Genomic DNA, 12,454 nt, shown 5'->3' with positions numbered 1-12,454 from the left:
CAAGATGGCGGCCAGCTCTCCCTGCTCCGGCGACGCAGCCGCGGCTTAGCAATGACTCTCTGAAAATGGCTGCCAGGTCACCCTTAAGTACCTACTGCGCAGCCGCGGGGGTGACTGAAGTTAAAAGTGACCCTCTCAAGATGGCGGCCAGCTCTCTCAGCCGATTGCGCAGCCGCGAGGTGTCTCGTTAGAAATGACCCTCTAAAGATGGTGGCCAGCTCGCCCTTCTTCTCCGACTGCGCAGGCGCAGACTCCAATTTTTCCCTTCTTCCCGGCAGCCCGTCCTCTGCGCAGGCATTGACTGTAGACGTATCCCGTCGTGCATTGCGCTCCCTTTCCAGAACCGGGAAGATGGCGGACGTGCTGGATCTCCACGAAGCGGGCGGCGAGGACTTCGCCATGGACGAGGATGGGGACGGTGAGTGGGGGAGGGGTCCTGGCCTCGACCCCCGCCTCAGTGTGTATTGCACGTGTGAATGGGGAGAACACGCGTGCCTGGTGCTGTATTCCGCCCTGGGCATCCTCTGAAGTGCAGAGGAGGAGGGAAGGGCTCGGATCTTGCCCTCCCCCGCCTCATAGCCTCGACTGCGTGTATTGCACGTGTGAATGGTTACGGAACACGCGTGTTTGGTGCCTGGTACCGCCCTGGGTGCCCCCAGAATTGCAGAGAAGGAGAAAGGAGCTCGGACCTTGCCCCCCCTCATAGCCTCGAATGCGTGCGTTACATGTCTGAATGGGTGCACACATGCGCGTGTGTCTGGTGCTGGATTCTGCCTTGGGCATCACCAAGCCCTAATGGCAAGCCCTGATGGCGGCTGCTTGCCAGCGCTTCCCTCCCTATGTGGAGATGCTTCCTGCCCAGGCTGGAACCGGGGAGGTTGCACAGTAGAGGCTCTGGGTCCTGAACTGGGTGAACTCAGCCTGAATTGGCTGTCGGTCCAGGTTTCTCAGCAGTGACCAGCTGAAGTCTCTCAGCTCCATCTGTTGATGCTGCTGGGGACTGTGCTGGGGAATGCCCTTCTGTGTGCAGAGTCAGGCTACTGCTCTTGAACTACAGCCCTGTTCCCATCTGATCTTGTGTGGGGACTCGGGCTGAGCGATTAGCCTTAGGCCTTCCAGCAACTTGGAGCCGGGGTCTTCCTGAGTTTTGGCTGCAGAGGTTCTTCTCTCCTTGTTTTCCTTGCAAAACAGTAGTATGAAGCCTGGAGCATTTCAGTATTTCCCAGTACATTATCTTTTGTCTCCGGAATCCTTACCGCACAGTCCTGTGAAGTGGGTCTGTAGGATTATTCCCCCATTTTGTAGGCAGAGAAACCGAGGTGCTTCTTGCTTCCCCCTCTCCAGTAAGGGACAGTAAGAGGTGCTAACTTCGATTATGAGATTTGGGGGGGGGGCATGTGCCTGTGGGAGGGAGTGGGGTCGGGAGAAGTGCCAATTGCCTGCTCCTGCATTTAAGAAAAAAGAGTTTGACCAAAAGCCCCATCCTAGGCATACGTCTATTCAGAAGTAAGCCCCACTATAGTCAGTGGGGCTTACTCCCAGGTAAGTGTGAATAGGCTTGTGGCCCAAAGCCCTTCCTCTGAAAGGCAAAAGGCAAGGCAGGGAGGGCCGCTTTGGGCAGTTACAGGCAACTGTGGCACCAGAACCCTTTTAACCAGCCAGTTCTTGGGCTGGTGGCCTCAGTAGACTCGCCCACTCGCTTCCTGCTCCTGCCTCCCTCATTCTCACTCCGGACTCGCTGCCTGGACTTAATACCCAATCCTAGGTTTGTCTACTCAGAAGTAAGCCCCATAATAGTCAATGGGGCTTGCTCCCAGGTAAGTGTGGAGAGGATTGTGGCCCAAAGCCCTTCCTCTGAAAGGCAAGGCAGGGAGGGTCACTTTGGGCAGTTGCAGGCAACTGTGGCAGGAAAAGAGGCTTTCATGGATCGTTCGCCAGGCCAGAACAGCAGACCCGCTTGCCTCCTCCTGCCTTCTCACTCACTCCACGCTTCTCTGGCTGTCCAATCAGCATGCGGGGCAGACTTGATACCCAATCCTAGGCGTGTCTACTCAGAAGTAAGCCCCATAATAGTCAACGGGGCTTACTCCCAGGTAAATGAGGATCGGGTTGCAGCCTTCCTCGCTCAGCAGCAGGAATGGCTGCTCCTTTTTTTTTGCCTGAGGAGCAGCCACTTCTCCCCTGCATGTGTGTGCATGCCTGCTGCCTTCCACCTCCCTCCTCTGGCCCCGCGGCACTCCTAAGACAGCCTCACAGCGCACCAGTGTGCCACGTCACAGCGGTTGAAAAACGCTGATGTAGAGTGTTATAAAATGGTCTTATTTTTCCCCGTATTTTGGTTTTTGTTGTTTTTAAAAAGAAGAAAGTGGTGTTGTGTGTCTTTATTTCGTTATCACCGAAAAATCACATCTCTGGTGATACATACTTGCAGATTTAGGGGTGGGCTTGGGGCATGGCACGTGGCAGAATTTTTCTCACAGAGCAAAAGAGTCATGTTGCTTGTTCAAATGTGTTCGTTTCCGTCTTGGGCATTGTTGTTTGATAGCCATTTGACTCCACCACATCTGTTTCTCTTCTCTCAGAAAGCATCCACAAGCTGAAGGAGAAGGCGAAAAAGAGGAAGGGCAGAGGTTTTGGATCAGGTAAGGGTCTTATCCTGCATTAGTGCCACTCAAGGGCCTTGTTGCAACTCGAGGCTTTAACAGGTTTTGGGGAGCAGAAGCTTTCTGAACTGAAGCCCCTCATGAAAACCACTACAGACCAGCTCTTCTTATCTGTGGATTCAGGACCTGCGGGTTTGGCCCAATGCAACTCAAGAGGGCTTCATTGCATCTCACGGATGCAACCAGAGGAGTGTTCCAGTCACCTTGGGAGAGAGGCCTTCTGAGGCACAGGGAGGCACTCTTTTAAACATTCTAAAGCAGCATTTCTCCACATTTGTCCCCCTACTGTACCACCTATTGGAACTACCACCAGAAGTAACTGGCGATGAGGTCATTTACACTGGTCTGTGACCATAATAAAGATTTGATTGATTGAAGTCATCGCCAGTTACATCCAGATTGGGAGGCCAGCTGCGATGTGACAAACACCAGTAAGACGCTCAGGGCAGACGGGAGGGCTTTTTTGAGCATGTGAAAAGCACCTCCAGGGCTCTGCCTGCCAAGCCTCCTACCCACTGCTTATCGCATTGCGTTGCTGGTCTCGTTGGGGGTCCTGCATGTTCCACTGGACACTGTCTCTAGTACCACCAGTGGTATGAGTATCACTAGTTCAGAAACACTGTTCTAAAACATTCTCTTGCCTGCTTGGCTCTGGCAGAATTGTGGGGGCAGAAGGGTGTGCTGTTCCCCAGAGCTGTGGGCCCCTCAGTACTTAGGAGTGGTGCGGAGATGGCATTTCCTTGGGGACGGAAGTGGAAGTGTCTAGTTTGAGGCAATACCAAGAAAGTGGAGATCTAGATTGTCCCCTCTCAGATGAATTTGCCAAGAGCTCCCAGCAAAAGCCGTCTCTGTAGTGCAAGTCTAATGTGTATACAAGTTGTATCTCATTTATTCGCTTCCATTCCCAGAACTCAAGTGGATGGCAAAAATCTCATTAAAGCAAATCAATTTTAAAAACAATGTCATTTTGCTGGGCGATTTAAAAACAGCCTTGCTGACCTTTGTGATGTAAAGCAAAGTTATTAGGCAGAGAATCCATCCCAGGGACCCCTCCCTTCACCCAGACCAAAGTGATGATAGGGAAGGGAGGGTTCTAACTGCCCGGAGAGAGAATGATTGACAGATTGTCCCCTGGCTGCCCTCTCTCTCATTAACAGGGCTATTGTTAAAGGACTGTTTTCCTTTAATTTAAAGGGCCCTTTTCATTGTGTTGAGATAGAAAAATCCACGGATTTTTCCACAGGTGAAAAATCTTTGGATTATTGGGTTATACCTATAATTGCTTTTGTGACTGTCTCTCTACAACAGTAAGAAAAGCAGTTTTTTATACTTTGATTTTTAAAGGGATGCATTTTTCCCCTTCTCCAGGGATCAGCACATTTCTTCTCATTTGCAGGGGCCATTCGTGTTGAGTCAAATGCGTGTATAAAAAATTAGTGTATAACAAGGCTGGACCTGTATTTATTTAACAGCTTTTTACCTTACCTTTCTGAGCACTGAAAGCAGCTTGTTATCATTTTAAAGCAATAGCAACAAGAATAAAACATTTTTTTAAAAAAACTCCCAATGGATCAGCACCAATTAAGCAGTCAAAATCCCAATGAGGTCATATTCAAGAGTTGGCACTGGCCACCAAAGGCTGTCCTAAATAAAAATTTCTTCAGGACCCTTAAAGGTCTCCAAGGAGGGAGCAGTTCTGAATTCCAAGGGGAGGGAGTTCTGTAGAAAAGATGCCACCACCAAGAAGGTTCTTTTCCTCGCTGCCATCCCTCTTTGGTCCATCAATGGCGGCACAGCCAAAAGAGCCGCCATCAGAGGGAGGGGTGGATTATGCAGAAGAAGGTAGTCTCTCAGGCCATCCCCGGTTGTGTGCTGTTCACTTAACAATATCTAGATGAGCTGGGTACAAGAACATCAGGAGAGCCCTGCTGGATCAGGCCAAAGGCCCACCTAGACCAACTTCCTATAGCTCCTTATGCAGGCCCACCAGGTGCCTCAGGGAGCAGTCAAGGTCACAAGAGACCTGTCACTCCCTTGGACCTGGCAGTCAGAGACAGCCCAAGAGGTTGCACATACTGATCATTTCTTGTCACCTGTGATGGACTTTTCCTCCATCAATCAGTCCAATCCCCTTTGAGAGGCATCTAGACCTTCAGATGTCATCATCACATCCTGTTCCAAGGTGTTCCACAGACTGCTTATATGCTGGATGAAGAAATATTTTTGTCTGTTCTGGCTCTCCCGCTACTCAATTTCAGTAGATGGTCCCCTGGTTCTCGTGATGTGCAAGAGGAAAAAGAACATCTCTCTATCCACTCTCTCTATCCCAGGCATAAGTTTGTGTGTCTGAATCACGACTTTGTTTTCTGTTTGTCTAAAAAGAATTGTTCTGTTCTCTCTCTATTTTTTTGTGGTGGTGTGTGTGATCAGAGGAGGGCTCCAGGGCCCGCGTTCGCGAGGACTACGACAGTGTCGAGCAGGATGGGGATGAGCCAGGTCCTCAGAGGTGTGAGTATGTGTTCAAGGAGAACACTTCATTTTTTTACCAAAAAAAATCACTGTTGTAACGTTTCCTCTTTCACGCACTCTTGCCTGAGCATGACTGTGACAGCAGTTTGTGTGTTGATCTCTCTTCCAGCCGTGGAAGGTTGGATCCTCTTTGTCACGGGCGTCCATGAGGAGGCCACGGAGGAGGACATCCATGACAAGTTTGCAGAGTTTGGCGAAATCAAGAACCTACACCTGAATCTTGACCGGCGGACAGGCTACCTGAAGGTGCAGAAGCGTCTTTTGTTTTCTTGAGGCTGTCCGGGGGGGGGGGAGGAGGGGGGGATGGAAACAACATGGGGAATGACCTCTTAAGGTGTCCTGACACTTCACTAGTGCTCAGGCTTGCTCTGCAGGGGAGATGAGAAAGGGTGGTATTGCTAGGATTCTAGGTGCCAAAACATGGGAACACTGGTGCTCTCACCTCTGTAGTCATGAGGTGCCATGTTCAAAGCCATGCAGAGATGGGATGCCCCAACAGAAGGGAGGTGGGGAGCTCAAGTACAGCAAGTCCTAACTTAAAGTTGTTGATCACTCCTTGGTAATAGCATCTTTAAGTGAAACAGCTTCTAATGACACCCATTTGACCATTGGCTAATAGGTATTTGTAAACAAAAAACCATCTCCAAACTTCTTAATCACAATCCCAAATGCTTCTGTTATGAAACATTGAAATAAATGTGAGCTTTCCAGGCTGGTGAAACCTCCACCCAGGCAGTGGCCCCAGCTGGGAATTGATTTTTCCCTGCAATTTTATAACAAAATTACTTATAACAAAATTACTTTAAATGAAGACTTGTTGTGGAAGGAAAAGTCTGATTTTTCCCAATGCTCAGTGGAGTGGTGAGCTTTTGTAGAAAGCATTTGAGTCCAGTGGGAGTCAGACTAGTCTTCCCTGGGGCTGTGCTTGACAGAAGGGAGAAGGCACAGCTCCCCACAGTCTATGCTCTTCTGGCCATTGACTAGGATAAGAACTTCAGAAAAGCCCCACTGGATCAGGCCAGAGGCCCATCTGGTCCACCTTACTGCATCTCCTGGTGGTCCACCAGGTACCTGGGGGGGGGGGCACACTGCATCCTTTTACTGCTCCCTTGCTTATGGCATGAGGCAACCTACTTCTACAACCTAGAGGCTGTGAATACCCATTATGGCTTTTTCATCAGTCTGTTCAATCCCCTTTTCAAGGCATCTAAGCCAGACACCATTACCCCATCCAATGGCAAGGAGCTTCACAGGTCAATTACTTGAAGAAATATTTTCTTCTGGCTCTCTCCCACCATTCAATTTTAGTGGGTGTCCCCTGTTTCTGATGTGTGAGAGCGAAAAGAGCATCCCTTTCTCTACCCTCTTCGTTTTTATGTCTCAAATGACTTTTTATATGGCCAGCTTGTCTGTACTGGAGTGTCTTTAGTCCCAGGACAACTATTTGCCCAAAAGGCTTCTACTTACCTAGCTGGGAGGAGAAGAAAGGGGGGGGGGAATGCATACTTTTCTCAACAGTTTTGAGCAAAGCTTTCCAGGATAGGTTGACTTAGAATCACTCAATAGGGTTTATTCCCAGGAAAGTGTACATAAGATTGCAAGCTCTGGGTCTTAATCATAGATGCTTCCTGGCGCTAAGTACTTTTAAAAGCAAGGAGTGACCAGTACCTCACTCACTGTTGCTTCCCCAGTCGTTTCCTGTACATACAGTAAGTTGTCTTTATGCGCAAACTAGCTTACCTGCAAAAGACAGAATTGCCAGCTACTTCTCATTATCTGCAACTTTGTCCTCTTTATCTGTGAATGTTGTCTGTACTGGCTTGATTTTTTTGCATCAAATGGTCATTGGGATTGGCCCATGGAGAACTGTCGGACACATTTGTGTCCGCTTCCAGACTTGCCCAACCACCTTGGGCACCAACCCAGGGACTCTAGCTGAACCTTCCCAACCCTGGCAATGATTAGAAGTCTCTAGAAGGTACCTGAGGGCTGCTGTGGGGCTGGTGCAAACAAGACACAAGTGGAGGAGGAGGAGGAGGAGGAAGAAACCCCCTCCCCATTGCTGAACTCTTAGGCCTCATTGTTGAAGGCCAGGAACCTTCAACAAGTTGAGGGATAGCCAGCATGGAGGAGGAAGCATCAGATGTTGGAGATGTTGATTAGCCTTTGCTATCACCCAACCCCATAGATTTCAAGTTAAGATTCAGGTTCATAAAGTTCACTGAGTGTGTGGTTAAGACACAACTTTACTTTGTTTCCTAGAACCTAACCTTGTTTCCCATAGGCTCAATGATCAGAATCCACTAATTCAGTATCCACTAGGTTTTCCAGGAACCTAATCCTAGTGGATAATGAGAGCTGACTGTATCTTTACAGGGTTACACACTTGTGGAGTATGAGACATACAAGGAGGCCCAGGCAGCGATGGAGGGTCTGAACGGCCAGGACCTCATGGGGCAGCCCATCAGCGTGGACTGGTGCTTCGTCAGGGGGCCTCCAAAAGGCAAGCGAAGGTGAGATATTCTGAGTGGAGTGAGGGGTGAGACTGAGTGTGTCTACTCCTGAAAATAAAGCAGAACCCTGCAGGTAGCCAGTCCTCTGTCTCTCTTCATTTGCTGTTGGCAACATCTCTTGTTTGGGCTGGGGAATGGTGGCTGTTGGGCCAAGTGATCTAACAGGCCAGCTTGGATGTTGACCTCTCATAGAGTGGCATGATTTTGTAGAGCAGAATTTGAGCCCAACAGGTCAGTTTTATTTTCCTTTGCTCATTGGTTTCCAAAGTGCTTTACAGCACCTTAGGGCATCATGGCACACTCACAGGGTGCCAAAGGATGACTCCAATCACCCCTCCTACCAACTCTCCCCACTCCATAATCTTGGATCTCGCGAAACCTCTTCACAAGATTTGAACACTTCCATCTTGGATCTCGTGAGATTTTGTGAGATCCAAGATGGCAGCACTCAGCTAAGCTGGGAAGAAGAGGCTGCCAGGGACACTGACCCTGGTAAGTTTGGAAACCACTGCTTTTGTGCAAAACTGTGCATGAACTACATTTGTCCTCATGCTCGAGGCTCTCCATAGTGATCCCCATTTTACAGAAGGGGAACACAGACTGGGGTATGCAGTGACACAGGTGGGAGGGGAACACCAGCATCCCTTATCATACCTCAGTGCTCTGACCACTGGATTACATAGTCTTTTGTCAGAAAAAGACACAGAATGTTATAACGTTTGCTCGAGGTCCGAATTTGCAAGATGTGGGCTCTGTATTCTGCAAAATCTTGGCATCTTTTGCCAATGGTGAACTTGAATCTGTCCCAGGCTCTTTGGAGTCTCCAGCTTTGCCCTGGTCTTTGATGTGGCAAACTGGCCACAGTTCTCCAACCATGACCTGAGTCACTCTATTCTCTTCTCACAGACTTTGCATGTGGAGAGAAATTCAGAGCTTGAATTTAATAGGGTTCTTTGTCTCTCCTGTTCCTTTCCAGGGGTGGCCGTAGAAGGAGCCGGAGTCCTGACCGGAGAAGACGCTGATGTCCCCCCATTGCATCATCTGGACCTAGAGGAAGGCTCTACCAGACCCCTGGGTGGCAGAGTCCTCCCCTGTCCCTGGGCCAATTTGAGTCGTTCCCTACCCCTGGGTTATGTCCCTGTTTGGATCACCCTCTGTTTTTTGATGTCCTGAATTATTTGTTGTTGGCGTTCTTTGACTTCCCCCATCTCAGTAGAGATTGTTTTGTCCTTATGTACAGAGGCATTGTCTTACTGCCAATGTTGAAAATAAAAAGTCAGTGGCTTTTTTTAAAAAAACAACTTGTTTGCTGTCTCTTTCTGCAAGGTAACTCATGTTCCATGGCACTGGGGCAGCCTCAGTGCACCCTGCAGATCTGGCTGCTATCAATGTGGCCTGTCGGTCACCTCTGTTGTGGGTGTGCAAGCCAGGTGGTCGCCCTTGCTTAAGGCAGTCTTGGCTTTTGCTCTTCTTTCGGTTGGTCCCTCGGAAGCAACAGCCAGCTCTGCAAAGAAGTGTGGGAAAGTTACTGTTCTTTTATTTATATATAAATATATATAATTTTTAATTATATATTAATTAATTAGCTTTTAATTGCTGACAGGCTGGCTGGCTTTCTTTCTCTTTTGGCTCTTTTATATTAGAATCCACAGGGCTTGTTTTAGATTTTTTAATTATGTGCAGCTGTTTTAATTATTGTTTTTAATTGCTATTTTTGTATTTTTAATTGTTGTAAGCCGCCTTGTGTGCCCATGGGGCAAAAAGGCAGGATATAAATTAATAAAATAATAATAATATATATCCACCTGTTGAAGTGGTATACAAATGCAGTGGGCCCTCCTTATCCACAGACTCACGGTCTATGGATTTCAGTATCACGGATGCTGATCCCGTGAGTGGGGAGGGCCTCAGAGGACCTCCTGAATGTGACTGGAAGGCACTTCTGGTTCATGCATACCTAGAATGGCCACTCCTCCCTTCCTCCCCCCCCCCCCGGTCTCTTGTACCTTCACACAGATGTCTCTAGTCCAAGAACTAGAGTATTACACTAATAATTACAAGAATTACACTACTGTGTAATCTGTGGAACTCCTTGCCACAGGATTGGCCTAGATGCCTTTCAAAGGGGATTGGACAAATTGATGGAGGAAAAATCCATCTTGGTTTACAAGCCACAATGACTGATGCAACATCTGGATTTTGGAGGTTGCCTCTCTCTGAATGCCAAGTGCAAGGGAGTGGCAATAAGATACAGGTGTCCTATTGTCTGTGTGCTCCCTGTGGCTGCATCCAGGGACATAGGTCATTATGCATGGGATGGGCAGAGTGGGTAGAGGGAAGCCAATAAATGTGTTCAAACAAATTACCAAAAAATCTTTACTCTGCATGTAACTGATCTGTGGAACTCCTTGCCACAGAATGTGGTGATGTCATCTGAAGGACCTTTCAAAGGGAATTGGACATTGAGGGAGGGAAGTCCATCACAGGTGATGAGCCATGGTGTGTATATGCAACCTCCTTGTTTTAAAAGAGGGCTGTCTTGCTGACTGCCAGGTGCAAGGGAGTGACAGGTCTCTTGTGGCCTTGACTGCTCCCTGAGGCCTCTGGTGAGCCTCCATAAGGAGATACAGGGAGTTGATCTAGGTGGGCCTTTGGCCTAATCCAGCAGGGCTCTTCTGCTGTGTCCAGCTCATCTAGATATTAAGTGAATGGCACACAATCAGAGATGGTCTGAGAGGCCACCTTCTCCAGAGAACGTGGGGGAAGGGGAGCATGAGCCATGGGAAGGGGCAGAGCTGCACCACTGTCAGCCAAAGGGTTATCAGAGCCTTGCTGGGACAGGGTGGGGTTATGCAGATCACCAGCCAATGGGGAGTGGAGGTGGAGGAAGGCCTGCTGTAGACCTGGAGGGAACAATCCCAGAACTGAAGCATGACACTGCCCTGTAGGAAGATCATTGCCCTTTGCCTGCAAACATCAGCTTGCAAAGGAGAGGGAGGGGGAAAGGTACCAGATGCACTGTGCATTAAGGACCCTGTCTCTGCTTGCCAGAGGAAGCTCTGCTGGTTGCAATGGGGTTTACTTCAGAGTAAGTGAGCACAGCAGCAATTCTATGCTGACTTGGGGGTGTTGAAATCAGGGACTCCCTCCTGAGTAGGCCATGCATCTAAAACCAGAGTTTATTTGTGGCCTTTGTGTTTGTGCATTACAGTGGACTGGACAGAAGGAGGATGGGGGCTTTCAAGATGTCTACCTGCGGAGGGGGATACGCATGCGCGTGCACACACACACTCACTCACTCACTCTTGGAGCCCTTGCAGCAAAAAGAACAAAGCCCCTTCAGAGTGAACAACAATTGTTTTGTATGGAAGGCGATTTTCAAGGCTCCCCCTGGCCTGAGCAACTCTGGGTGCAAATCCCCCCCTCAATCCAAGGGCCAGCTGCTGACTCTGATGCCCAGGGATAGAGGCACTCGTGGTGGGCATCTTCCCCCACTCCTCCTCGCTAGTATGACCAGCAGTGCTAGTTGATGCGGATTCTTCACTGCTGCTTGATGGTGAATCAGGTCTCTGAAGCTGTGTATGTCCATCTCCCTACTAGGGCTAGCAATGTTGGTCAATGGTGACTCGGCAGTTCAACCATTAAGGGATGCGGCTTGCCCTCAGAGCCACTTTGGTGGGGAGAGGATCGTCTTGCAAAACCATTCACCTTTAGAAAGAATCCCCAAAGGATTCTCCTGCTTACATGACCAGCTTCATTTATTGACAGGCGTTCACCTCTTCATGTTCTCTCGTCTCCATGGTGTCCCTTCCAGATACTATAATTTCCTGCGCGGTTAAGTCTAGTTGCTGTTTGGAAAGCAGCATCGGGGGGGGGGGGCACAGCTCTGAGTTTTGGACGGGGCCTCAAGCTGCCTCTTCCCCTTGCAATCGGAACTACTTCTGGTGGTAAGAGCACGATCTTGCAAATCCATTCACTCTTGGAAACCTTCAGGGTTTTCCAGTCTCATTGGACGCGGATGACTTGTGTGGGACCTGGCACAAGTCATCTGCATCCAATGACACAGCACCCCATGTGAGGCCAGCCTTTGTGTGAGAGTGCCATATTGATGGAGCGTTTGGGCTGCAGGGTGCCCCCTCCCCAGCCTTCCTTGCCCCTGCTCTGCAGCACATTGCAACCTCTTCTGGACACAGCTCATCCACTCAGCATTGCTGCTCTGCGGTGGCTGCAGCTGTGCTTTGAATCTCCTCCTTCCAGCCGCCCCTGTGCCTCGGAACAGCCTCACAACTGTAGCCTCCTCAGGGCAGGCACCCTGCTTGCTAGGGAAAGAGGCATGTTTCTGCAGATCACCAGCATCTTGGAGATGGTGTGAATAGCCTCATCCCTTTTCCTGCCAAGCCCCTGCTCTGACTTGGGGTCATTTCGACAGGGGTTGGCAGCTGGAGGAGTCGTGTTGTGCATGGTGCCCAACTGGGCGAGGCCCTGCTAACTGGGCACAGAGGCCCCCTGTAAAGTGTTGTCCTCTTAAATGGGGCAGAGGGAGAGCAACTGTCCCCTTGCCCCAGTGGCTGCTGCTGGTGTTCTCTTCTGTATCCCTTTTGGATTGCAAGCTCTTTGGGGCAGGGAACCACTTCTGCATTGATTGTGCTGTGCCCATGACTTGGAAGGAAAAGGGCTGCATGAACGTTCTCAGCAACGACCCTTCACTCCTGCCTGCTGAGGACATCGCTTCATAGCAGCCACAACCAG

At 49.5% G+C, this 12,454-nt stretch overlaps 1 protein-coding gene across 1 annotated transcript; it reads left to right on the top strand.

The window, feature by feature from the left end:
• Nucleotides 1-336: 336 nt before the first annotated feature.
• On the top strand, nt 337-9,006 carry RBM8A (RNA binding motif protein 8A). The gene is made up of 6 exons (XM_066621708.1): nt 337-418; nt 2,583-2,642; nt 5,094-5,171; nt 5,302-5,438; nt 7,569-7,705; nt 8,682-9,006. The coding sequence occupies exons 1-6, from the start codon at nt 352-354 to the stop codon at nt 8,725-8,727; spliced, it is 525 nt and encodes a 174-aa protein (XP_066477805.1). The 5' UTR covers nt 337-351; the 3' UTR covers nt 8,728-9,006.
• Nucleotides 9,007-12,454: the final 3,448 nt, after the last annotated feature.

The sequence above is a fragment of the Tiliqua scincoides genome, chromosome 3 (genome assembly GCF_035046505.1).
Source record: "Tiliqua scincoides isolate rTilSci1 chromosome 3, rTilSci1.hap2, whole genome shotgun sequence".
Taxonomy (NCBI): Eukaryota; Metazoa; Chordata; class Lepidosauria; order Squamata; family Scincidae; genus Tiliqua; species Tiliqua scincoides.
This window is presented reverse-complemented; position numbering and strand designations above follow the sequence as displayed.